General features: G+C 46.8%; 1 protein-coding gene across 1 annotated transcript in view; it reads left to right on the forward strand.

Moving 5' to 3' along the window:
* The window catches only part of adgrb2 (adhesion G protein-coupled receptor B2), a 208,597-nt gene that overhangs the window by 75,729 nt on the left and 105,330 nt on the right, over window positions 1-27,538 (forward strand). Inside the window, 3 exon segments of the mRNA XM_048993698.1 lie at window positions 17,053-17,133; window positions 19,061-19,246; window positions 26,827-26,991. Of these exon segments, the coding sequence (XP_048849655.1) occupies window positions 17,053-17,133; window positions 19,061-19,246; window positions 26,827-26,991 (432 nt within the window).

Below are 27,538 nucleotides of genomic sequence, written 5' to 3' on the forward strand. Positions count from 1 at the left end.
TTATTAGTGAAACAAACACAGGCTGTCAGTGGAAAAGCAGCGGTTTTCGGTGTGGATTGCGGGTGCCTTTCATCACAGTGGCGTCGCATTGTCATTCGCTGTATTTGACTCGTATATCACACGCTTATATCCGAAGCAAGTGATCCAAATGCATAGCGTGCCTTTTCCCTATCGTTTATACAGCCTGACTCCTCACTGCGGGGGCAGAGGGGGGCTATAGTGGCTCCCAGGAGTCCGTGTGATGTAGGGGGCCAATGCCTTGAGCTGTGGATGCGTTAGTGGAGGTAGAGTTTGGTAGGAGAGTCGGAATTCTACTACGGTATTCTATTACTGTGGACTTCCGTGTGATACTTTCCCTCACAGTCTATACTGTTACTGCTTATTTTTTTCTATTATTCTCCAACTGTTCTTTTATTGTCTAAATGTGTGTATCCAGCTCTGCGATTTCCTAATGAAGGATCTGACCCTTTCATACACAGCAGCTTACAGCTTAATGTATATGTGTTCCATGGGCTTTGAACCCACAGCCTTTATGTTGTTAGCATAATGCTACTTGAACTATATATCTATCTACAACCATGTGAAAAAGAAAATACACCCTCTTTAAATTCTGTTTCATGTACCAGGATATAATAAAAATCATCTGGTCCTTAGCAGGCCTTAACATTCGGTAAATACAACCTCAGATGAATAAGAACACGAGATATATTATTTATTTAACAAAACCTAAACCAAAATTTAGAAGCAGTGTGTGCTTCTGTAGGAATTAAGAGGGTAAGTAGCAGCCAACTGCTGCTAATCAAATGCACTTGATTAACTGATGATCAGCAAGTGTGGCTCCTCTATAAAAGCAGAGGTTTTGACTGCTAGTCTGGAGCATTCAGGTGTGTGTTAACACAATGCCAAAGAGGAAAGACAACAGCAATGATGTTGATGTTGCTGCCTATCATTCTGGGAAGGGTTATAAGGGCATTTCTGAACAATTTGAAATCCATCATTCTACAGTGAGAAAGATTATTCACAAGTGGAAAACATTCAAAGGAGTTGCCAATCTTCTCAGGAGTGGACGTCTCAGCAAACTCACTCCAAGGTCAGACTGTGCAATGCTCAGAGACAGTTACGGATTACGGACCGGGCCAGCGGGGCCGCTGCCCAGGGGCCCTTGGGGTGCAGGGGGCCCGTGGGGCCCCTAGCCCAAAACAATTTGCAACGCTTATCAGCAATGTATTTTCGTTTGTCTATTTTAGAGGGCCTACATTCTTTGATCCTCTGCCTACAAGGGCCCCTGACCCTATAGGGAGGGCGTTTGGCTGCCAAGGGCCCTTGAATTGTGGTGGTTGTGGTGGTGGTGCTGCTGGTGGTGGTGGTGGGGGGGGCCCTCGTGAACGTTTTGCCCAGGGGCCACACAACCCATAATTCGTCCCTGCTCAGAGAAACTGCAAAAAAAGCCCAAGTTACATTTCAGACTCAGGACTCAGTTAGCATGTTAAAGTTCATGAAGTACAATTAGAAAAAGGCTGAACCAGTACAGCTTTTGTAAGGGTTGCCAGGAGGAAGCCTCTTCTTTCCAAAAAGAACATGGCAGCACGGCTTAGGTTTGCATCTGAACAAACCACAATACTTCTGGACTGAAATGCATATGTTTGGCCATAATGCCCAGCGTCACATTTGCTGAAAACCGAACACATCATATCAGCACAAACACCTCACACCAAATGGTGGTGGAGGGGGTGATGATTTTGCCTTTTATTGCAGCCGCAGGACCTGGGCCTAGTTATTGAGTCGACCATGTACTTCTCCCTATACCAAAGGATCGCAGAGTCAAATGTAAGACCATCTGTGCAACAGATAAAGCTCGGCTAATCATGGCTCTCCTCTCTCCTTCTTCGGACTACAGTATCATTGAGTATCCTTGACAGTATTTTGATGCATGTCCATGGCAAATCAGTATGCGAGACAAACTATGGGATTCTTAAGTCTTTTTTATTTGTTCCCGGTGTTCCCTGTGTGTCTGTTTTCTGGAAGAAAAGTAGTTTGAGGCACTATTTGGATTCATTAGTGAAACTTTGATTCCAGCACTGTCACACTGTGTAATGTCCTCTCCACAGTGGTGATCCGTGGGTTTTTATCTACACCAGCTTGACGTGATATGAGTTACAGCTGGATTGACAAAGTGCGTGTCAGACATGTATTGGTCGTGAAAACGTATCGATTGTTTTCTTCCATTTTCGCCGATCAAAGGTTTTTTTTTTTGCCATCTTTTTGTGGCACGCTGACTGACTGTGGGGCGACGATACTGAGAGCAGTGAATGCGGCCGGCATGCGCCCATGCATCAGGGCTCCGGCTGCAGGCGTGGAGTCAGCGGCAGCGATGAGCGGGGCCGTTCAGGCGCTTCTCTGTGCCGTATTCGCTATGGGGGGGGCGATTGGGCTCCGCTCTCGGTGTGATTTATAAACCAGTGAGTGGAAACGGGATTGGGTTTATTTGGTTTGTCATTACGGGCTCCTCTTGGGCCCCGCTGGCATGTGGGGGGGGGGGGGGGGGGGAGAGAAACACCAAACTCACTTTCCGCATCTAATCAAGCTGCCACTTCTCAATGTTCAGAAGCCAGAACGAAGGGGCCTCACACGATTACCCTCCCCTGCATAATTACCGCCCCCCTCTCATAGCACCACGTTTAAATCCCAGCTACAAAAGCCGTAAATAAATTCCCCGCCTCGCTGATTTTGACCACGTCAGCCTGCCTGCCCCCCCTCACAAGCCTGCACGCAGAGCATAATCTATGCCCCCCCTCTCCTTACTGCTCGCTGCGTGTGTGACGAAATGCCGGATTGACGCAGATCCGACTGGCCCTGTGACGCGACCCATGGCTCCTTGGCAGCTGAGACAATCGTGATACCTTATTGATTTATTTTAAAATATATTTCCCAGTATTGCGCTGCTCCAGAGAGGCATTTTAATATACATTAAATGGCCGCCCGCCTACACTGCCTCTGTGTGTCTGAGTGACTTTGTACTTAATGAAACGGTTTCCTTAGTTGTGTCTCACTAAATCTCCGCTCTTAAGGTAAAGCAAACGGGGCCCGGAATGCATTATTTTCTGCACAGAAAAACATTCGCTAATTACCGACCCTGTGCGGCAGTATTTATAACGCTGAATAGGCCATGTGTCACTTTTTGTATTATTGTGTTTTTATGGAAGCACAGCGGCTCAGCAGTTTGCACCCGTTTGACGTTTGAATCCCCCGTCGATGCTGTTTGCGTGTAGTTGGCATGTTCTGTCCGTGTTATGGGGGCTTCCTCCAGATATGTGAATGTGTCCCAGACCAGCTGGGAGGCTCCAGGCCTCCTGAGACCCCCACCATGGATGGGTTCTGTCTTCATCTGCCTTTTTAAGAGTACCGTAAATATTACTAGTTCAATAAAAGCTTAAAATGCTTAATTAAACATCACTAGAACATCTGGCTAATAAAATAAAAAGCTTCACTGCAAGAAGCATTTGTGGAGAGAGCCACCGTCTGCGGGGTTAGCAGACATGCTTAGCAACAAACGCAGGCCTGCCAGTTAGTCCTCTGGTCAGAGCAGGGGCTTGATGCAGGCAATGTTGCATTGATAATGAGCGGGGGGCTTATAACAGTGGATCGGGGGGGGCGAAGCACTCGCAGTGCCTGCTGTCTGTGAAGCTATGGGGCTGTACAAGCCTGCCTCCTTCCCACACGTCCCACATGTGGGTCGGGTGGGATGTCAGAGGGAAGGGGCCCCAGTCAGTACGATTGCATCCATTCTGGGGCTCTTCCATAATGAGGCCATAATGGGGCCCCCCTCTCTGGTGGGGCTCATCTGCAAAGGGTTTAGTGGGGGGGGTGTATTTGTCCCAATAATGTAATGTATATCTGACCCACACACACAGGTTTGTAATTCTATCCTTGTGGGGACTCCTCTATTCATTTCCATGGGGAAAACTCCCAATCCCACATGACGACCTTAACCCCTACCCAGCCCTAACCTTAACCATAAGTAACCAAAGACTTTTGATATTATCGATTGCATTCACAGATCTTTGTTGGATCCTGAGTGGGTGATGTGCACAGGGTGAGTCTCTCTGGAGGGTACCCTGCCCTCTGCATGCTGTAGCTTCCTACTTCTGGAAATGCCTCCACCCCCCACTCACTCCCTGAGGATTAAATACCCCCCGAGGCCTGAGCGCAGTGCTGGGGGGGCTGCTTCTGTCTGTCTGCGGCTGGCCCACCCTGACTCCGCTGGGCTTTCCGGCAGGATTCCCCCCTTTCGTTGACTCTTATCTCTGGCCTTCCCAGGGTCTCACCATGTTTGCGTCACATCCGAAGTGCCTCTGTCTCGCGTTGGGCCCCATCTGTCCTTGCAGACGTCCCGGGGCACAGGGCCATCCTAGTGTAGCTTGGGGGGGGGCAGGCCGGCACACCATGCACACATGTCGCCTTCTTCAATTCCTACTCCCTAATTGCTTTGATTAAACATGTCTTATGCCGAAAAGGTCCATCTTTATCCTTTCATATCTGATTTGTTTATTTTTCCCTGAGTTGCCTAACGACGGGATTTACGGTCCCTGACTCGCAGTGACTCGGAGATGCTGTTGATTGGCCTTTTACATGCTCTTTCTGCTTAGTCCCTCTCGGAGGCCTTCCCAGCCCGTAATTCGCCAGCCCCTGTGCCAGAGAGCTTGCGGGGCGGAGCGATTTGCCGGCCCTGGCAGCTAGTGAGCCCAGGCTATTTTTGGACCTGCCAGGTGCCGGCCTGCCCGATCGAAGCAGGAGGCCTCGTCCCTGAATGTAGGCCAGTGGTGCGGATTCCTCCACAAAATACCTCTGTAGGATGCGAATACGTGCGTCACAGCCAACACACGCGACACACAGTCACAGCCTTCCTCTTCCTCTGTCTGGCCTATCGAGGCTCGTTGATTCCCTGTATCTCTGAGCCAAATTGCCGGGACATTCTCCGGAAAAGAGCGGCAGAATTTCAGGCATTGATTCCATTCCGGCAGAGCTGGGATTCTTCAGTGAGGTACAGTGAACCCTCCCCCTGGGGGGGTATTACTGATTGGGATGCTTTACTGCCCATCTGCTGATGGAGGTGTCCTTCCTGTAACGATTCGCTTTAACCCTGGCCGAGGGAGACAGTAGTCTCATACCTCCAGAGGAACAACTTTAATTTGGTCATCCAGTTGTTGGTTAGTGGAGATAAATATTATAAAAATGCTTCCAGCAGACTGGTGGTTGGCTGTGACCTTCGGTATCAGACCTTTCCCAAGCAAGGGACTGAGCCCAATTTCAGCGTGTCAGGTACACAGAGCACAGCCTCGTCGGTGCTTCAATCCTGGCATTAAACCTGCTTCTTTACTGCCGTCATTCTCTCTGCCTCCCGTTTAAAGCTCTGCTCTTTAGCTATGAAAATAAGCGAGATCGTTTAAAACTCCATCATGGCTCCGTGCCGAACACATCGCCGTGAAGCTTTCTGCAGTGGCTCCAGGTCACGGATTCGGGAAGCTCGCCCCGCGAGCCGTCACTCCTCCGCCTCGCCCCTCCTCTGTTGTGCAAAGAGCCGGATGCGATCGCCAGGCTTTTTTTTTTTTTCTCTCGTTTGTTTATTTTTAGAATTCCGATGTTTATCGCTTGAGTGCTCCAGCAGTTTTGCAGTCTATGAGTTCAGTGTGCGTGTTGAACAGAAACAAACCACTAGTGCAAACAGAAGATGGAGGCCCATCCATCCATCCATCTATTTCCTACACCCGCTTGTCCTATGCAACAGTGCTAACCACTGCACCACCCCTGCATCAAGAATTAAGGAGCAAATTTCAAAAGTCTACAGAAATAGCGCTTACAAGCATATCCTGTCCATGTATAACTTTTGGAAAATTACTCTTCAGTCGTGCTTGGAAGGAAATGTATAATACATGAAAAACAAAATAGTAGATTAGGATAAGGATAAATAAGAATAAAATAACAATAAAAATAAAATGACTGCAAAATTGGCAATAAAAATTGAGGGTATCAGTAGCTGTAAACAGATGTGCAGTGACTGTGCGACGTGATGGGGGGGTGAGGGGGGGGGTTCACTACTATTATGGCAGACTGACTTTTTCACCTCCATTGGCCTTACCCCACTGATCGGGACCTCTCCTGCTCCTCCCGTTCCTTGCGTCCTTCCAACTCTCACTCCTCCTGCTTCTGCTCCTCCTCCTACTCCTCCCTTTTCTCCCACTCCTCTTCCTTCTTTTGTCCCTCCTGGTCCCACTTCTCCCCCCCGTTCTTCCTGCTCCTCTTCCTCTCCCCCACTCCTCCTGCTCTGGCTTCTCCTCCTAATCTTGCTTCTCCTGTCCCTCCTGCTTCCCTCACTCTGCTGCTCCCCTTGCTCCTCCGCCGCCGCCACGCCGCCCGGCCCGGTTGTCAACGGCGAGTCACGTACCTTGAAGCCAGCCGTACAGGAGATGGAGGTGATAGTGCCATAATAGCTGATGAAGCTGTCACAGGTGACGTGCCGGCAAGGAGAGAGAGCAGTGATACTGGAGTGATTTGGGTGAGACGTTTCACAAATGTTGCACCGCTGATACGGCTCCCATCTTTTGGGTTTTTAGTGAATCATGTCATTTTAAAAAAATATATAACATGATTTCTTAATGGTTTCTAAGCCCATGCCCCTCGCTGTGCTGTGTCCATCATTCCTGTTCTCAATCCCGGCATCCCGCTTTTCCAAGGGGGCCTCGTCAGGCTCCAGCTCCGGGACTGATATCTGAAACGCAAATGGATTGGGTCACAGAAAGCCACCCTGCACTGTCACACTGTTACTATTATTATTATTATTATTATTATTATTATTATTATTGTTATTATTATTGTTATTATTATTATTTATTGTTATTATTGTTGTTGTTGTTATTATTATTATTATTATTCTCTTACTCTCAGCTTTTGCTGGCAGCCACTTGCCAGTCCATGTGGCGAGCAGGGACCTGAGGTAATTAACTCGGTACTTTGGGTACTGCTCACATCCTCTCCATCAGTAGGATCTTCTGCACTTGTTGGGCAGCAGCTCAGCCCTGGTCTTGGCATCCTTCTGATCGCCATCTCCAGATTTTTGTATTTTGCCCACTTTTTTCAGCATCTTTGCGCTCAGTGTTGATGTCATCTGGGATCGTTACATCGATCTGCAGGCATTGCTTATCCTTTTTGAAGTGGACCACTGAATCTGGACGATTCGCTTAAATGGACTGGTGGCTCAGTACAGTCAAGCACCACACGATAGCTGTGTCTCAGATGTTGACAATAATTTCAGGTGTGTATCTGAATAATTTCTGGGGCACTTAGCCCACTACAGATTGACTAATTCAGATAACTTTATGTGGCTTTATGCGGCCAAAAGTATGTGAATACCCTTATTAATTAATTAAGCCTTCGCTGACACAGGTGATAATTTAGTACACAGTCACGCCATCTCCTGCAGCATCATTTTAGCAGCTGAATAGGCAGCCATACAGGAGAAGTTAGAGACTTACATGCACATTTATGCTACCGAATATCCTAGTGAATATAATGTCCACCAGATATTAAAACACTTGTTTGCATAGAGCTGATGTGAATAAAACAGGTTGCAAGGTTACAGAAATAATTTTACATAGTCATTTTTGAATGAGTCTGGTTTTCTGACAAACCTGAGGTCATCTTGCTGACCTGTTTTTCTTGTTAATATTTCTTGTCCACAATAGTGGGCGATGAGGTAAACGGGATGTTTCATATGTAAAGTGGTGATGTCGATATCTATAGATCATCTCCTTTGTGCTTTGACATTGTGAGTGGGCGATGGGGGTGGGGGATCAAAAAGGGAAGATGGAAAGGAGGAGAGAGAGGAGTAAACCGGAGGGGCATGAGCGGCTGTTATGGCGACAGGCAGAAACATTTTCACCCGAGAAGCCCTTCAGCATACGACAGTTGTTGCAATCCTGATTGGGTCCGTGTGGGAAACAGCAGAAGCCGTGTCGCACGCTGGAGTGCAGCAGGTCGCATGCAGGGGTGCAGCAGGTCGCATGCAGGGGTGCAGCAGGTCGCATGCAGGGGTGCAGCAGGTCGCATGCAGGGGTGCAGCACAGCGGTTTTAAGGTTCCAGCATGAGAGAGTGACAGAGGGTGTTAAACAGGGTCCCTACTACATTTCTGCAGCGGGGAGGATCACAGTATTTTTTAGGATTGTTTGCACAATGGTAGATGGAGTAAAGGTGAGACCAGCCCATTTGCAGAGCGCCGGTGTGGTCAGTTGGGAGGTTAGGCCCCTATGCTGGCGTCGGGGGAAATGTCATTTTGAAATGATTATTTGCACGAGTACATCGGAATGCTTCATTTTGCATTTCCCATCATGCTCTCCTTTGAGACATGTACGCATATATGCACAGGTGAGAGCGACGCCTCGGGTCTGAGCACAGGAATGCTCCGGGGGGGGGGGGGGGGGCTAAGGGCCCGACTAAAGGGTGTAGTCGAGATATGTGACTATACTGCCAAGGACGGGACTCAAGCCAGCGACCTTCCGGGCACAGATACCTATCCCGCCAAGCCTCACACCACACCATATTAACGCATATGTGAGGTTCAGCTTCAGTAAATTTTATTACGTTCATATTACTACGATTCTGCGTACGGCGTGCTCACCATGACGCTGCGGTTGAGTGAGCGAAAGCGGAAATGAATGGATGGATATCACAGCCTTAATATTCACGTAACAGATAAACGCCAAATATAGTTTATGATGCAACAATGGAAATCAGCATTATTTATTACAAAGACGTCATGCGTGTTTTCAGACAAATTAGTATTTATTAAAATATTATACCGTAGGTAATTATTTTTATGTCTACATGATAGAACTTCCTCGGCTCAATTGGTAACTTAATATAACTTAAATTTGTTTAAAAATAAAAAATGCACTTTGCATGCTATAACTGTGCCTCATTTCATATTCTAATACAAATATGCTTCTCAAGGTTTCAAAGGTATCATTTTTCATGTGGAGAATAAACTGGAAAGCAGCTAATGCCGTTGAGGTCTGCTTTTTATCATGTTACGCACATTCTGACCCGAGCAGAATCAAAGTGCTGTGTTAATTTTTCCATTTCTCTCATGTGTTTGAATTTATATTGAGCTTCTTTGCAGCATTTATGTTTAATTGCCCTCCAGTGAGAGGTCAGGCAGCAATTTTCTGGCCCCAGCCTTGTCTCACGTTGGAATTCTTTCCGTAAAATCTCCGGGGCGACACTTCGAACATAGTCTGCCGTCTCTGCGATCTTCTGCGTGACTCCCACCCCTCTTGAGTGGGATTTGTGCCCCTGGTTTTCCATTAAGGGCTCTCTGCCTCTGAGAGCCCAGCTCTCCGGCCCCCAGGCCCCTGTGTGGTGGGAGGGGGACATGTTCTGGTCAATTTTCTTACACATGTGACTCCTCGTTTCCTGTCCTGTTATTTAGTTAGAACAGATACTGCTGTGATTACCCGTGACTGTTACTTAGGATTAATTACATGTAACATAGTTTAATTTCAGCCTCGATCTAGTCATTCATCCGTCTTTCACTGCTGTATCCAGTACATGGTCACAGAATGTCTGGATTTGGAGGTTGAAAGGGGCAGAGAGGCATCAATGACAATGCAACACTGAGTGAAATTTCCTTATTTTTTGTACAAAAATGGTGTGATTTAGGGCACACTCAAGGCGTCACCAGACGGCACATGGATTGCCGCAGTAATAATGGTGTCTGTATTTAATTGTCATAACTAAAACATTTTTCCATAATTACAATTGTAGAATTACAGGGATGACTTGCTTTGTAGGATAGTACATTTGCCCTGTGTGTGTGTGTGTGTGTGTGTGTGTGTGTGTGAGCGGGTATACCTATCCTTATGGGGACACAATGTCCCCATAACGTGATAAATGTCTGTTTCTGGGGTTTCCTGGTCCCCATAAGGGAAAACTGTATTTTATAAAAATCGGTGACTGCTATGAAAAAACTAAAAATGCACAAACTCTTGCATTTTGCTTGGTTACTTATGGTTATGGTTAGGGCAGGGTGGGGGTTAAGGTTGTCATAGCGTTAGCATTTTTCCCATAGAAGTGAATGAGCGGGCCCCATAACGAAAGGTATACCCGACATGTGTGTGTGTGTGTGTGTGTGTGTGTGTGTGTGTGTGTGTGTGTGTGTGTGTGTGTGTGAGAGAGAGAGAGAGTTAGAGAAAGCTGCCTGGCCCCAGAGTACCTCCTCCTTGTCAATCATCAATTCCAAACATCTCATTGGTTGGACCCGCTGCATGAATTATCACTGGGGAGGGGCTTCCCCTGCCGTGTTTCCCTGTCACCACGGCAATGCCATAGAGCCGCGTCGTCCATTTTAAGTCCCGGTAAGTAGCGGGGTATCCATGTGTCTGCCCGTTCCTCTGCTCCGTGTCCCCGGCATGCACTCCTGGGAGAGGCCCGGAATCCTCATCCTTCCCAGAACCGCCAGGGTAATCCGGAGACCCGCAGATTTATCCGCCACCTCTTTGCTGAGCTAAATCCAGAAACGGCTTTGACAAAAGGGGAATCCGTCCCAATCTGGCGACTCACCATATCTTCCCTTTCAGTCCCTCTCTCTTTTTCAAAATGAAAACAATTTTGTCTGCCCCCTCCCTTCCCCCACAGTAATTCGCTTCTTTTTCGAGTGACATTACAGCCCCTCATCCGAGCAGAGGGTCTTTACCACACAGTGTTTCCTCACCGATTTCACAGCCTGTGTGTCCAACAGTGTCCTCACACATAATGTCAGCTTCTCAGTCCTGACCTCCATTGTTTCATTTTCTTCTTTTTTAATAGAATTTGGGATGAGAGCTCTCCCTTCATGGCCTCTGGCTATTCTCCAAGGATGTCTGGTCATTTAGGATGACTGGCGATAACTGCATGATGTATTCTGTTAAAACACAAACACTGTCCACACACACGCACACAGGTTTGTAATTATATATTTGTGGGGACATTAATTTCTATGAGGAAAACTGTAATCTCAATAATCCCAATATAATGACGTCAACCCCTACCCAGCCCTAACCCTAACCCTATCCCCTACCCAGCCATGACCTTAACCATGACCTTAACCAGAGAAAAGGTGAGACTTTTAAGATTTTTACGTTTTTGATTGCATTCACAGATATTTGACCTGAAAAATGATTCCCACAACGTCAAAAAACAGGTTTTTATCACATTGTGGGGGACATTTGGTCCCCACAATGTAATATATACATAATCCACACACACACAAACACACAAGATCACTGTCTCCTTCAAACTCATATATACTTGCTGATAGTCTGCTTTCCTGGGTACTTGACATTAGATGTTAATAACCTAGCAATTCCTAATCGAGTTCCAATTAAACTCAGCACCAGATAATAATACTTCATGAGGTTTTTGTAGTTTTTTTATAAGGGCTAATAGAAGTCTAAATGAAGGACTATTTTATCCATTTATTGAGAAAGCAGGGTTAGACGGTCCTTGGAGCAACTGGCTTGGGTGAGGACCTTGTTCAGGGGCCCTGGGATTTGAACTGGTGACCATCTGTTTCATAGGAACACCAGGCTAACCTGCTGAGCTGCACACCTCCCTTTCATTGTAGCAAAAGAAAAATATCTGGTTTATTCCTGCTTGGTCCTGATGTTTGTCCCCATCACTGTACTTACACAACCTGAGACTCATGCTATTTTTTCTCCAAAATGACACTTATTTTGTTCCCCTTCTCCCTGCACTTCCTGTTAACCCCGCTTCCGTCCCGTCGCCGATAACATCCTTCCGACTTCTCTCGTTCCCGTGTCAAACGGCTCCGTATCCCTTCTTGGCTGCTGCTCTTCTTACAGTCCATTTTTACCAGCCTCTGTTTTGTGGGGACACCTTCTCCCAGCTGGTCCCCGGAGAGCCACATGGGCCCTGGTCTTCCTCCCAGCACACACAGTTTGACATTTCCTGTCACAAACAACGGAAAAAATGTCCAGTTGCTCTCGGAGCTCTGTATATACCTGCACATATCTCGCATCGCTAGTTCTGGGTCACGGGCCTGTCCTAATCTTTCATCTTTGGCTGCAATATTTCTCTGAGGTGTGCAAATATACATCTGTGGAGCCTAACAACAGATCCCCGTGGCACCGGGGGGGAGGGACTCACTATCTGCCAGCCCCGCTGAAGTCAATATGAAACGGGTATTAACCCGTCCTGGGTACCATTAAACAAACTGCAGACTGGGAATATACAGGGGGTGCAGTGTGGTTTAGTCATTAAAGTACCAAGTCAGAGACCTGCTGCAAAAACAGATGCTGGGGTCCCGAGGTCGGCGTGTGACCGAAAGTAACAAAAAAAACCGTCTCGTAAATATATGGAAGTATGAGTAAATATAGTTAGGCAGTTAAGTTTGTGGGTAACATCATGCATTAATATGACATTCCAAATAAGATACACCATACCAGTCAACAGTCTGCACAGACCCACCCACAGAAAGTTTTATCTGCACTATTCTCTACATCTTAGAATAATCAGAAAGATATCAAAAGTATAAAATAACACATATTCAATTATGTACTGACCTAAAAAGTGTTAAACCAAAAGAGGGATTTGTTGGGGGTGCAGCTCTGTGGATTGGGACTCAGGAGGTTGCTGGTTCAGATCCCGTGGTCGGCAAAGTGATGCCACCATTTGGCCCCTGACAAAGGCTCTTAACCCCAATTGCTCCAGGGGCTGGCTGCCCCTACTGTCTCCTCTATGCCCGTTTCATGAGGTGGCCTCCTGAGATGCTTTTCCAGCTGTCCTGAAGAAGGTCCCACATACAGTATATATGCTGAGCTCTCATTGGCCGCTTTTCCTGCACTGTCTAGTCAAACTCCTCCCAGACTATTTCAGCTGAGTTTAGATCATGTGATGCCTGTATTGCTCTTCTTTGTAGGTGGCTTGGTATTTCCAAACTCTTGACTGGTACTGCATGAATACGTGGCAGCATGCAGATGCTTGACTTATCCTAGCCTGGGGTGAAAGAACAGGAAGTGTATCAGCCTGAGAGGCTGACAGTGTCAGTGGTTCACGGTGATGTTCAGGCGCAGCCTTGGTCGAGTCCCACTGAATACGACCAGTAATGCAGAGCCGGACCAATGAAAGGCACTTGGTCTGACAGCCCTAATTCATTTCCAGCAATGGTAAATGTGAGGGGGGGGGAGTAGAAAGCAAGAAAGAGAGAGACAGAGAGAGAGAGAGAGAGAGAGAGAGAAAGAAAAGAGTCAATAACTCACCATTCAGTAGCATAAAAACCCCAGAGCGTGCTGTAAAATGTACACCTTTCCTGTGCTGAGTGCTGGAAATGTAAGCAAATTATGCATGGTTAACCTGTCACCGTAATTAAAGTTAAAACCCACAAGTTCATTTGAGGTGTGCGGGGGGCAGGCGGGGGAATGGAGATGAGCGCTGCCATCAACGGCGGCCGAGGGCCGTGACGGGTATCCGTTATGTTTCTCCCTTTGTGGGCGGCGGCCCTTTCAGTCTTGGCCCCTCAGAACCTCTGAGAATTTAATTAATCTGCAGGACAGAGCAGCTTTGAGGAAACAACGGAATTTCTGTGAGAAATATTGAACTTCTGTGTTGTGCTTGCGTGTGTGTGTGTGTGTGTGTGTGTGTGTGTGTGTGTGTGTGTGCTCGGGTAGTTTGAAACACAGGGCTCACCTATACTCTCCCGCTTTTGTGTGTGTGTCTCTGTGTCTGTGTGTGTGTGTGTGTGTGTGTGTGTGTGTGTGTCTGTGTGTCTGTGTGTGCGCTATGCACACAGGACTCTCCTGTATGCTCGCTGTGTAAAGAGTCTCTAGAGGACAATCAGCCTCCAGGCCTGCGGAACCCACCGCTGACCTTCCTGTGAAATATAGGGTTGCACTTATTTCATCTCCTTTTGGGGGGAGGGGGGAGGGGGCGGTAGTCGTGGCCCCTTATTGTCTTTTCTCTGACAGCACAAATTAGTGAGAACCGTAATACCAATAGGCCCACATAAGTCTGTCCAATCAGATCTGTTAATGCGAGCAGAGTTTGATTGGGTGTGGCCCCCACCCCCACCCCCCACCGCTGTCTGTGTTTGTAAAGTTTGCTTTATCTTCATCAGTAATTTGACCGCCTTATTGTAATGCGGATGTTAGTTAACAGAGTCCGAAGGTGAGCATCTTCCAAATAAGGTATGTGTTTGTTTACCATTTAGTGTAGAGGGGGCCCCATTAGAGGGGGCTACCATTGTGTGTGTGTGTGTGTGTGTGTGTGTGTGTGTGTCCATGTTCGCGCGCTCTGTTCCCTCTCCCCTACATTTTGGGAGGTCTGTGACTCAGCATTCTCCCAGTCTTTTATTTAAATTACACGTTTTCGGGATCTAGGTGTCATCTGTTATCTTACCACCCCGTGTCTTTGCCACGGACTGACGGCATAAATAATCACTGCTGTCAAACAAACAGCATCTTTGCTAGATGGATGACAGCAGTTTGTGTGTAAATACTGCCGGAGACATTAATGAAAGCTCCACAGACACTTCGTTATACGATTGTCCATCCATATACAGACTGTAAATCCTAGGAAACAATATTAAGTGTAGCATCCCAATCAGGCCAAAGTTCAAAGAGAGGCACGGATGATGAATCTTTGAGAAAGGCACCTTGGGTATGGATCCATTCTTAAGGGTACAGTTGCCAGGTTTCCAGATGCATACAGCTGCATTACTGAGGTATGTTGGTTGCTCTGGACGACAGGATCTGCTAACTAGGGACGCACCAATAACAGTTTCAGTCCAGATCAGATAAAACGTGCATGCCATCTTTATGTCATATATTTATATCTTGGAGCTTTAAGCTTTTTTTTTTTTTTTTTTGGGGGGGGGGTCTGAATAGGAGGCTGTGGTCTACTGGTGGGAAAAATAAAACATCCATCCATCCATTTTCCAAACCGCTTATCCTACTGGGTCGCGGGGGGTCCGGAGCCTATCCCGGAAGCAATGGGCACGAGGCAGGGAACAACCCAGGATGGGGGGCCAGCCCATCGCAGGGCACACTCACACACCACTCACTCACACACCAGGCACTCACACATGCACACCTATGGGCAATTTAGCGACTCCAATTAGCCTCAGCACGTTTTTGGACTGTGGGGGGAAACCGGAGTACCCGGAGGAAACCCCACGACGACATGGGGAGAACATGCAAACTCCACACACATGTGACCCAGGCGGAGACTCGAACCCGGGTCCCAGAGGTGTGAGGCAACAGTGCTAACCACTGCACCACCATGCCGCCCCCTGAAAAATAAAACATTAGTAACATTATTCATGTCAAACAAATGCCTCTCACTCTCTCAGCATCCGTGTTCTGGAGGAGGAGGGGTAGTGGGCACTGGGGGCACCCAAATAATCACCTGTGCCCCCCAAAACATAAGTCATGCTATAAAGGATTAGCCTATGAGCCCGGTCTCCCCCAGGCATGTAGCTATGGTTCATCTGCCCACCCAAAGGGATGCTAACACCATCCCCCATGAAAATCCTGCAGCCACCCATCAGATCAGCACCAGCCCTATCCTCTCTCATCATCATTGCTCATTAGCGATAACGTCACAGCCTGCAGACACTAAAGCAGCTTCCTGAGAAGCATCCCATGTCATTGTGTGACCCAGTAAGCTGTACAGATCAGGTGCAACAAGTCTTCATCCATCAAAGCTGTTTATAGACACAGAGTCACGCACAAATTGGCACAATGCCAAGGCAACGCATACCAGTGCACAAGCACAGCGGCGGCCCTGTGAGCAATAAGCAGAGTGCCAGGCCAGACCAATTAGGTTCCTTCGATTGAGCCTAGTAGCTTTAACTCATCTGCTGTGTGAGTAGGAGAGAGAGAAAGAGAGAGAGAGAGAGAGACTAGTCAATAACTCAGCATTTCAATTGACTGAAAAACATTATTGCGTCCTCACATCCTCCTCTTCAAATATCTCTGCTTTCTGCGTCCGCAGCGTTCAGGAGAGACTTTCTTCCTCTGCCTACAAACATCTATCTCCGGACCATGATTAATTAACCTCCAGTGCTATCAGCATCCTATTTTAATAAGTTGTTTTGCAGAGAAAAGGTTTCCCTTCCAGGGTAAATTGTTATGCAAGAAGGAATTACCGTAAACAATAACGTTGGAAGGACTTTCTTCTGCTTTGTAATTTCAGATACTTACGAAAACAGTTCTGGGAAAGTGCCTTAAAGGATAATCTGGTTCTTTTTATTATTATTTTTGGCTCTCCTTTAAGTCTGGAGTGTATTCTGCTATTGGAATATGTCATCGTGTTCTTGCGAGATGTGAGTATTCGAAGCCCCCGGCATTTAAGGAAGATGTTAAAGTCATCTTTGATCTGCGGGGATGGGCGCATGGGGGGGGGGGTATCCTGAATACAGTCCAGGGCCCAGACTCGGGGAAGGCTGTGTGCATTTTAACTGGTTTACTCAAGACAGCCTGATTGCCCTGTTTCATGGTCTGATGGAATGCTTTGGTGTGGGGGGGCAGGATTTACTGCCACTTGTTAAATAAATTCAGAGCTTGGTCAACAGGTGACAGCGTTGTGCTGTCAAATTCTAGCTGATTACACTGCCTTGTCTAACTGGGACAATTAAATCATCTGATGTATCCGCAGGGTAATAAAATCCAGGCCCATGTCCGGCTCGGAGGGCAGGATTAGCCAAAGCGTAGAAAAAAAGTGAAAGAACTAGTTTTACAGTTTCAATATAATATACTGTTGTGTTTAGGTAAGTTGATTGTTTACTTGCTTTCATCCTATGCAAATTTCTTATCCACCTTATTCTTATATTATTTATTTTATTTTATTTGTTTGCTTCATTCACCATCTTGCCTCAATGATAAGCAGCCCTCAGCTCCCTTACGGACGCGGCACTGGGCGTTGCCGGATTCGAACCCTCGACACATGGGCCTCCCTCAGCTCTGTGGCCCTGGGGCTCCTCATCATGCCTCCTGTCTTGTTGGCAGACCGCGAGGATGAAGACCAGAAGGTGAAGACGCAGAGGCCGAGGTCAGCAGACCAGCCCGGCATCTTCCAGGCCCAGACAGGTGAGCCCCTGCTCCTGATCGAGGCGCCACCCCCAGGAGAGACATAGATCTGCAACTGTCTGACCAGGGTCTCCAACTATAGCTAAACATTTTTTTTTAGACAGTATATTTATTTATTCACTATGTCTATGCCGAATGCACAAATTAGTTTTCCTCGGTGCTGCCCCGAGGTCTTTGATGCTTTACACACGATGTGTCCAGAATCCGGAATTAAATTCGGAAGTTTATGCATTGCAACACATCAAGGGGGCCCCATTATGCTAAAGCAATTCAGGTTAAACTGGATGGTGGACCTTGACGTTCGTGGAGTGTGGGGTTGGGGGGGGGGGGGGGGGGTGGGTGAGTATATATGATCACGTAATTAAACGGCCCAGCAAGGACAATTTTTGAGGATGAATAGGCCATCTCTGAAAGCTTCTCGAACCACTTACAGTCTGATTAAATCTCCAACTTCAAAAATAAATGGGCAAAAACACTACCTCCCCCCACGCTTGCTTATTTATTATATTTGGCCTTTGATTTTAATTGAGTTGACGATTATGAGTCCTGGGGGGTAAGGGGGTATGTGAGAATGCATTCCTGGCTGTCGAATGCTTACAGTAGCCACATAAAGGCCAGTACAGGGTCTCTTCGAAAGCACTAATGGATGCAGCCCCAGTACACGTCCAAAAGTATGTGGGCCCCAGCTAGTCCAACATCTCATTCTGAAACTAAGGGTAAGATGAAGTTGTCTGGCCTATTGTTGCTGTAATAGCCTCTGCTCTCCTTGGACGGCTTTCTATCAGATGTTAGAACATGGCTGGTGGGATTTGCTGCCATACTGGTGCTGGGTGATCAGGTCCCTTTCTATCAGATCATGTGACCGACCACTGCTTAGCAGAACCTGCTCTCTGACGTTCTCACCTTCACAGTCATTGCAGTTGACAAAGGCTGCTCTAGCAGGACAGGAATGTGGCGTATGGAAAGACAGCGTCCCCCGATGGTCCCAAGTGGAAGGTCTCCTCTCCTGTATGAAGGGCCCTTCTGCGACTAATGCTTGTCGCAGGCGTGACTGTGTGCTAAATTATCACCTGTGTCAGCAATGGGTGTGGATTAATTAGGCGATTCCTCTAATAGCGGTATCCACATACTTTTGGACATACAGGGTATGAGTCAGCAGGTAGCGTTTAGGTGAAGCCTTGGAGATCCACAAAGCCACATTATTGGGATGCCCTTGAACTGAACGCCGGGCCTGAACTGATTCACTAAATAATGTAACTGTAGGGAGGGGTGCAGTTTATGGCCCAGACAGTTACCTTGCTGAGAAAGACCTTTTTGTTAAATATTAAAATCCTGTTTGAATATTGATGCAGGTTACAGGCCCAATATCACTGAGCCCTTCTGTTCACACATTATTATCGGTGAAATAAAATTATTTACCATCGTATGTATTTACCTGCCAGTTGCCTTTCAGAGAAAGGCATGAATAAATGAATCAAAGTAAATCTGCAGTAAACTATTAATGTTGGTACCGTTACTTTGTGACTCTCATGTTGTACATAAGCCATGCTGTTACTTTGTATGTAACCAGTTTGTCAGACCCGCCGCATTATCTATGCAGTTATTTCCCTTTTTTTCATTCGGCATGATTACAGTTAGGGTGTAACTTCAGGTCATCCTTGGGCTGTAGCACTACATGTTCGCTACTGAGCACCTACGATTTCCAGAGCACTAGCATCTCGTTCGGACTGTAGCCTGTACCCCTTATGCTGTTGTGATGGGTATAGATACATGGATGGATGGATGGATGGATGGATGGATTCCACCATATAGATGTTGTGCTGTGTCCACACCACCGCCGCCCCCCCCATCAGGCCTTTCCTTAAGGCGCCGTGGGCCCCCTGACTGGCCTCTCTCTGTCTCCCGGCGCCCCCTGGTGGCGGTGCAGGCGACCCGGCGGCGGAATCCTGGTCTCTGTGGAGTGTTTGCTCGCTGACGTGCGGTCAGGGCTGGCAGGTGCGGTCACGGTCCTGTGTCTCGTCACCGTATGGCACGCTCTGCAGCGGCCCACTGAGGGAGACGCGCATTTGCAACAACAGCGCCACCTGCCCAGGTGAGCCGCCACGGCAGGCAGGTACGGAAACGCCAGGAATCGGCCGTACACACGCACGCATGCCTGCACACCGCACCTATTCAGAGATGTAGGTACGCGAACATACAGTACTGTGCAAAAGTCTTAGGCACGCAAAAGAAACATTTAACGCTATTTATCTGGGTAGGAAGTGCGCATTTTCTTAGAACAAAAAGTATAATGTAACATAAGGACATATGAAAATTACAAGTAACACAATAAAAACTGGTAAAAATGTCTTCTGTTCTCAAAAAAGTTACTGATATCTACTTGGATGGCTAGATGAACACCACTTCAGTTCCCAAACTTCTCCTCAGTGGCACCCGAACCATTCCATGTATTTATTAAATTTCGCCACCAGCTCGCTTAATTAACTTAATTAGTTAAAGTGAACGAGATATCGAATAGATATATGAGACTAGTGGCTGAGCTGCCACACTTCGCCAGGCGTAACAGCATAGTGTTACACCAACATGCCTAAGGCGTTTGCACAGTACTGTACATTTCATATTGCATGCACACAAGCACAGACACACACATACACACCCATGCATGTCATGCACAATCATACATATGCACCATACTATATACAGCAATACTGTCACTGGTATATGTGCACATTAGTGCCTAGACGTTCACATATATTGGCCATCACTGGCATATGTACCCACACTCTGTTTACCATAAAACACATACAAATAAGTATATTCAGTGAATTACATGCACATTATATATACTAGCATACACACTGGCATCTATAGTCATGCAATACATACCAGTAAACACATACACAGGTATACACAGTGCTGCCCGACTGTCAAAGAAAATATTTAAGCTGCTTTTAAAGTGTATATTTGCTCATATGTGCAAATTAACAGTAATGCAGCGAAAAAAGAGTTCTTTTCTGTTTTGACAAGGCTAAGCTAACACATTTTGACAGATATAAAATTATAGTTTTACACCAACATAAAGAGCTCATGACTGGCACAGTATTATGCCACGTACTACGCACACTGGCATCACACACACATTCTGAAGTACACAAGTTTGCACACGAGTGTGAAACGCACGTAGGTGAGCAGCCGGGGGAGCAGCAGGTCATCGGAACAGCCGAAGGCTTAGCATGACTCAGCGATTATATAATGCATGCAAATGCACTGTGTTGTTTCAGTTCACTGTTTGATGACTTGTGACCACAGTCAGCTGGGAATCCGATTCTTTCCAGAAGCACGCTGGTAACCTTTAGAAGGGTTTGCTAAGAGGATTACGGCCGCTTTCCGAATGACCCTACAGTTTTAATTTACAATCGACGTATAAACTCATTATGTATCAGGGATTGTCTGTGGGATCCAGGTGGATCTGCAAACGCTTGATAAATCTCACAGTATTACGAGGTATCTCGATTTATTTATTTTTCTTTTGACTATGACGCTGCTAGTCCATTTGGTGTTGTGTGGTAGACCGTTCCCTATGTGATGTAATAATTTTAGCATGAAGGCTCCTGACAGATGATTGGTAGACTGTTGTCATGACAGAGTGAGCAGAGCATTGTGGGTAATTATCAAGGTTTGACCTCCTCTTCTGTGTAGTACCTAATGTGTGGCAATTCGGCCCAGCGACAGGTACTGCAGTCAGCCAAATCTGCAGCCATCCCGCATTCACCCAACAGTAAACACTGTTTGTTTTCCTTTTTTTTGTTTGACATTTATGGACATTTTAATGAGATGACAGATCCTCTGATGTCTTCACTGTAACTCAGTATGATATGCAGATCTTATTTTTATGCAAATCCGTCATTCAGTTTGCCTGTGTTTGAGTTTCATTTCCTGTTCCATAGGATGAGTCATTTTCTGGCCATTTCCATTGATGAGATATTTCAGTGGTGTGTTTGTTTCTTTTTCCACCATTATTATTATTATTATTATTATTATTACTATTATTATTATTATTATTTTAATCTCCTCCCAGGTGTACAGAGGTCCTGGGGCACGAGGAGGTGGCCGATTTGTCTGATGATGGGAAAATCAGAGCAGACAGTCCTAGTGGGTTAATATCATTGGCGCATTTATTGCACTGAAGTCCACCAGTTTAATAATCTCTTTTCGCATCTGAACACCAGCCCGTTCTGTTGGGGTGCTGCGGAGGGAGGCGGAGCTATGTTACTATAGCCGCCTGGGACGGCTTCGGTCTAGTGGCTACGCGATTAGTCTGAGCCCTCGATTTGGGTCCTGGCTTCGCTGGACAGCAGCTGTGTTCCGCTTGGTCACGCCCCGCGACCTGTAACCCACCTGCTGCACACAAGGCGGCACCAGCCTGTGAAAGTGCGAATCAATCCGGCGCCGCGTCCTTGGCCTACAACCTTCAGATGGCCCCTTAACCTAGGTCACCTCCAATGGCCTGCACTAGCGTGTGCGAGGGAGCACGCACAATTTCTGTCTTTCTCCCTAGTACATTTATGTAGATTCACTTATTTATTTCATAGACGCTTTTGTCCAAAGAGATATATAGTTGAGGCAGATCGTACATCATAAGCATGCACCTGTCAAGAAGCCCATTTAGGCTGATCTTCCAGACAGTAACAAATGCATGTTAGCATTGGAGCAAGGGCTGTACAAAGCATGGTAAGAACCTAACATCGGAAAAGCTAATCGTAATCAAAAATACCATAAGGATTATGCTCCTACTAGACAAGGGTAAAATGAGGGGAAAGTGCATCCAGTGTTGCCAAGAGGCTCATAACCAAGGTACAGCTAATGAAGAATGAGCAGTTATGATGTAACTGTGAAGTCATTGGTTGGGTGACATCGTTGAGGTGTTCCCAAGGAGATGGATCTGGAGTCATTTCTTGAAGGTCACGAGTGGCTGGCTGGATGCAGATGAGTAGCTTGTTCCACTGTCAATGGACCTCACATGGAAACGGGGGGCGGACGAAGGTGGGGCCACAGGGGCACTGACCTTCCCTAAAAGCTGATTGGCTCCTGGACTGCACCCTCTCTGGTCACTCACCAACTAAAAACATATCATTGACTAATATGTATCAATATCTATCAATATGTATCATGGCCCCTCTTATGCCCCCCCCCCCCCCCCACATGGAAAATGATGTGGTGGAGAAGTCATGGGGCATGCTGACCGTGGAGGGCATGTGTAGGAATAAACTGAAGATAGAGAAACACACAGCAGTGCGTCCCACCCAGAGTATCTCCTGCTCGGCCCGACGCCTCCTGGGATAGACCCCAGGTCCACCTGGCGGGTGGGCACTTGTAATTGGCGGCTGCCAGAACGCATTACAGCGCGGTCTTAAATTAAACAAGGAGCCCTCCTGCAGGTACGCGGACGCTGCAGCTCGCGAGCTCGCTTGTCACGCCAGTGCAGCTAATTTGCATTAGACAATTACAGCAAGGCGTGTTTTCACATGGCTGGACTGTTACTCCACATTGACCGCCTGGGCATCATTTGGAAAATTATATTCACAGCTGCTTACTGCTGTAGACCGTTTGGCCACTGAGCACAGCCCTTAACTCCCATTGGTCCAGGGACTGTCTAACCTTGCTTTCTCATTTGCACTTTGCTTTGGATAAAAGCATCTCCTAATGAAATACAATTACAATTACAATTAAAATTTTATATGAATGACACCCAGCATCCCCTTTACGACGTCCCCACTAAGTGCACAGTCAGTGTCCTGTTAATGGTTTATCACGCAGGGTTGAAGGTGGTCACCGGCTTGATCTTCTCATTCCAGGTTTAGTGAGCTCTGACTGCTGGGTTCACCTCCAGCAGCCGAAATTAACTGGTAGAGATTGTCTGTCTTCGCCAAAGTGCCAACATTTGGGTGGTACCCCTCCAATTCCCGTTTGTGTGGGGTTCTATGCAAAAGGCAATAATGATTACAAGTGACTCAATCTGCTTTCTAATAAAGACTTCCCACGAAAAGGTCAGGCTAGTTTTAAAATTAAATTCCGACACGATCGCGGAATATCCTGAAAGAGGATTATATTTATTAGATTAGCATCATCCGCTGAGCTGTGCGAGGACTGGAATCATTTTTGTGGTATTTATGCCGACGTGTAGCTTGCATGTTGCTGCCACTGCTCGCTATCCATGGCCCTTTTCGCACAGCTGCTTGGACTCTCGTCTCGACCCTTCTTCACGTAGCGATTAGCGTGTCACTAATTAGCCCGACGGCGTTTGCCTTCCCCCACATTTTGTGACACAGTTGCGGGGTCCCACGTGAATAATGACGTATATTCTAGACTTTCTTCAGGGTGGCATTTGCAGTGACAGAAAAGTACAGATAAATGTCAGCATTTCCAGAATGGATTTTTTTTTGGGTTTATTTTTATCCAAGTAAGATATATACATATATACATACACAGTATATATACAGTATTCATTCAATCTCGTGACAATAAAAGTGATTTGATTTGTTTTGATTTTACTTTGAATTCTGCAACATTATGGGCTATTATTTAACCAAAACATAGTGCTACATCACATCTCAGCCCTCACTTCCCTAGGGGCAACATTGTCATTGACATTATGTCCCTGTAGGACTGAGCCTGATGCATCATCAATTTCAGTGGCCACCAAGAAATCTACCACAAGGGGGAGCAATTCTGAAGAGTTCCTCTGCTGCATTGTCTTCACTGTCTCTGTCTTCTTCATTGATGGCAGTAGAGAGTGGAAGGGATACCCAATTAGTTTTGCTCAATGGTCACCAGTAAGGTACTTGGGTTGCTCAATACCACTTCCAGTCGTTGTTGACGGCTTTTATTTCAAATGATGAGTAATATTTTCCATGACGACTAACAGGATTGTTGATACTCAGATTTAATGTTGTTTAGCTATGGCTAAGAAGGGGCTTGAAATGGCTTGCTCTGATTGGCTTGCCCTCCAATGGGCCTTGCTGTTCACTATCCAATTGGCTGACAGTGGTTGCATTGTGGCGCTGTCCCAGTCCCTGCCCCAGTCACTGCTAAATTGGGTAGGGTCTAAGGATCATATTCAGGCCTCCACTATATGAGAGACATGTCCCCTCTGCCCCCCTGCTCTGCACAGCCACCTTCTGAAGGGCGAATCTATTCCCCTCCACATCGCATCCGTCCGTATGTTTACTGACAGGTAAGAATATCAGGAAAGGAATCGAGGCTCAGTCATAACTTCGCTAATAGCTACATAATCCCTCTTGTGGAACTCAGACCCTCGAGGTCACAGCCTCAGAGTAATTCACACCCGGCACCAGACACGGCTGGAAGATGTGGAACTCTTAACTTCTCCCACAGAGCTGTCACAAGCCGCAGAACATGGGAAGGTGTGTGTAAGCAGCGCAGATCCAGTTCGGGCCTGCTCTGGGCTGTCGCTGGGAAATAAACAGTGCGACAACTAAGCTAACAAGCAGACCCTGCAGGACCGAAGCCTCTCCTGGTTCTGACATGAGGCGGTCAGGATTGCACGTAGACTTGTGTATTCATCACGTTCCGCAAAGAACGCAGTGACCAGAAACTTTTTTTTGGTTATGTCCGGTTCCTTATCCATTGCTGCTTTTTACTGAGCTCTAAATAAGCCTCTCCTTAAATCTTTAATAAATATCGACTGGATGTCACTCTGCTCATAGCAAATTCTAGATTTCTGGTCATGATCAGAATCCCAATAGGAAGCTTCATTTTTGACACCTGTGGGTAAAAATGTTCTTAAAATACTGAGTAAGAGGAGGGCCGGATATTGGTTTTCTGATCGCTGTGGCCCAAAAATAAAAGTAAGCTCTATTTATCAGGGCTTCCTATGATCCTCGGCCTGGCGGGGGGGTGTTTTTCCCCATAATCATTTCCAACCCATCTCAGAAAATACAAAAAAGATATTTAAAAACAGTGGGTCGCGGATGAGGCAGACTGTCAGTGCTGAGCGCTCGGCGCCTTCAAGGAGGCTGTCTCTGCCTCCGCCTCTCTTTCTTTTCTCCTCCTCTTCTTCCATCTCTTGCTGTCCTCCATTACAGAGTGGCACAATAGTAATCAGATTTTAAGGGTTCCTGATAGCTGTAAATTTTGAGAATGAAATGAGGATGAGAGTGAGGAGAAAGAATAAATTAAGCCCAAGCCTGATTTTTTTTATAATTACCTATTTTGTCGATTGGCTAAGTGGCTATCTTTAGTTTTATTTATGACTTTCATAAACCAGTTTCTCAAGAGTCAAAATCTCTCCCACGTTGTCTCCGCCATCCTTTCCCTTTCCATTCCCCTCTCTCTCGCTGTCTCTCTCTCACTGCCCCACAACCTTCCCCTGAGCTTTATGCAACTGCTCGGAATCAATTATTCATCGACATGCATAATGCTGGCCACTGTCCTGCTGTAGGAGCGAGAGGCCAGTGGGTCTGCCCTGGTGAGCCGCGGCTCTGCTCCAAGCCCTCGCGGCAGGTGGCGGGAACCTCGTTACAAACCGAAGGCGGGACAGCTGGTTGATTGATGACGTCGGTGGTTTCTTTGGTCTATCCCGACCGCCCCCACGTGCGGCTGTCATGCTCTGTGGGCGCGACAAGGCCAAGGCAGTGGAAAATGAGCTCTTGGGGATTCCTCGTACTAGGGAGAATTTGTCGAGGTACTCGTTGGTTCCATTTGCTGTCGCAGCGAGTTGATGGTCTGGCAGCTTTCGGTTGCTTCATCACGGGACGCCAGTTCATTCCACCTGATCGTGTCACTGTACCCCATGATCACAGCGCAGTGGGAGAAGATCCTCTCATAATACACAAGTGTCACTCTGTGTTTACTCCAGGAATCCTCATTATCAAAACATGGTTAATGTAAATGATAAGGAACTCATAGCCAGCTACACAGGACCTGGACCTGAAGCTAACCATTATACCTGCAGTCTAACTTCACTTTACGAAAAGTGCAGTTTCATCTTGACATGCTACTAAAGTTATGCTTCTTTTTTTTGCAGGTTACTGGTCATATTGTTCTCTGTTATCAATTATTTATGTCTGTATTTTGTCAGCTGTTGCTACTTCAGGATGTTCTGGCTCACATTAACAACACCAACACTCTGATGAAACACAACAATAGTGTGATGCAATATGCCAGTAACTGCTACATCTTCCTTTAAAGTTTGTTGTAGATACATAAATAAGCCTCTAGACAAGACTTGCTAGAACTATGGGCATATGGAGATCTGCATTTGTGGGTCAGCATCTCTCTGTCGTGCTTTCGCTAGTACCCACAATGCACTGTGAAACGCATGGTTCAGCTGATTGACACCATAAGCGGAGGGAGATACATCAACAAGAGGTGTGTCAATCATGATATTCCGAATTTCGATTAACGGAGGTGCTGATGGTCCGTTTTGGTTCCACTCCTGCTGTAGCCATGCATTCTCCATTCACCATGAACTCTTCTCCCATTCTCTCTCGCCAGTTCTGTCTGACACAAAGCCATGCCACCCACGTCTCACCAAAGGCATCAAGGGACACAAAAGTCCGGGTCCGTGAAGGGGCTCATATCAATATGCCGGACAGCACAGGGTGGAATGCGACCGAGTCCCACCCCCACCTGGCTTCCCTCCCATCCTGTGGTTCTGTGGTATTCTTTCAGTGCATGGGCTGTGGGAGGAGTGGTCTCCATGGAGCCTGTGTTCAGCCACGTGTGGGAGGGGCTCTCGGACCCGGAACCGCAGCTGCGTGGCCCCCCAGCAAGGCGGCAAAGCCTGCGATGGTTCAGACCACCAGTCCAAACTCTGCAATATTGCGGTTTGCCCCGGTTAGTACCATCCCCCGCTCCCATCCTTTCTCTAATCCTCAATGTTTTGTTCACGATCCCTCCGTCTTCGTTTGTCATTCCTTTAAAGGTCCCTTCATTAGTTCTGTCTGCATTTCTCCCTCTTGAGGTCAGCCTCCACTTCCCGTAAGGTCCTCTTCATTTTTTCGGAGAGGATTTTCTACCGATCTGTAAAGGCAACAGGAGAAACAGATGAAAAGATTATAGCCCGACATAATCATTAGATCCGGACGCTGGTGGGTAATGCAGTGTGGGTTTCCTCTGTCTTGGTCTGGATGTTTCAGTGCATTGGCTTGGTTATTGAGTTTAGCTATTGCCTTGCCGGCAGCCTTTTCAGAAATCATTACGCCCGTATAATAAATCATCAGGGGGCTGTATTCCTGTCTTGTGTCAGTTATAACTTTCCTTTGCTGGAAAACCCTTATTTGGTCGCCGCTCTGCTGTGAAGGTGACTGACATTTTCTGTAATTTGATTTCATGTGATGATCTTTTGCATTACGTGGCAGTTATTACCCATCAATTAACAATG

This window comes from Brienomyrus brachyistius, chromosome 23 (genome assembly GCF_023856365.1).
Source record: "Brienomyrus brachyistius isolate T26 chromosome 23, BBRACH_0.4, whole genome shotgun sequence".
NCBI classification, from domain to species: Eukaryota; Metazoa; Chordata; class Actinopteri; order Osteoglossiformes; family Mormyridae; genus Brienomyrus; species Brienomyrus brachyistius.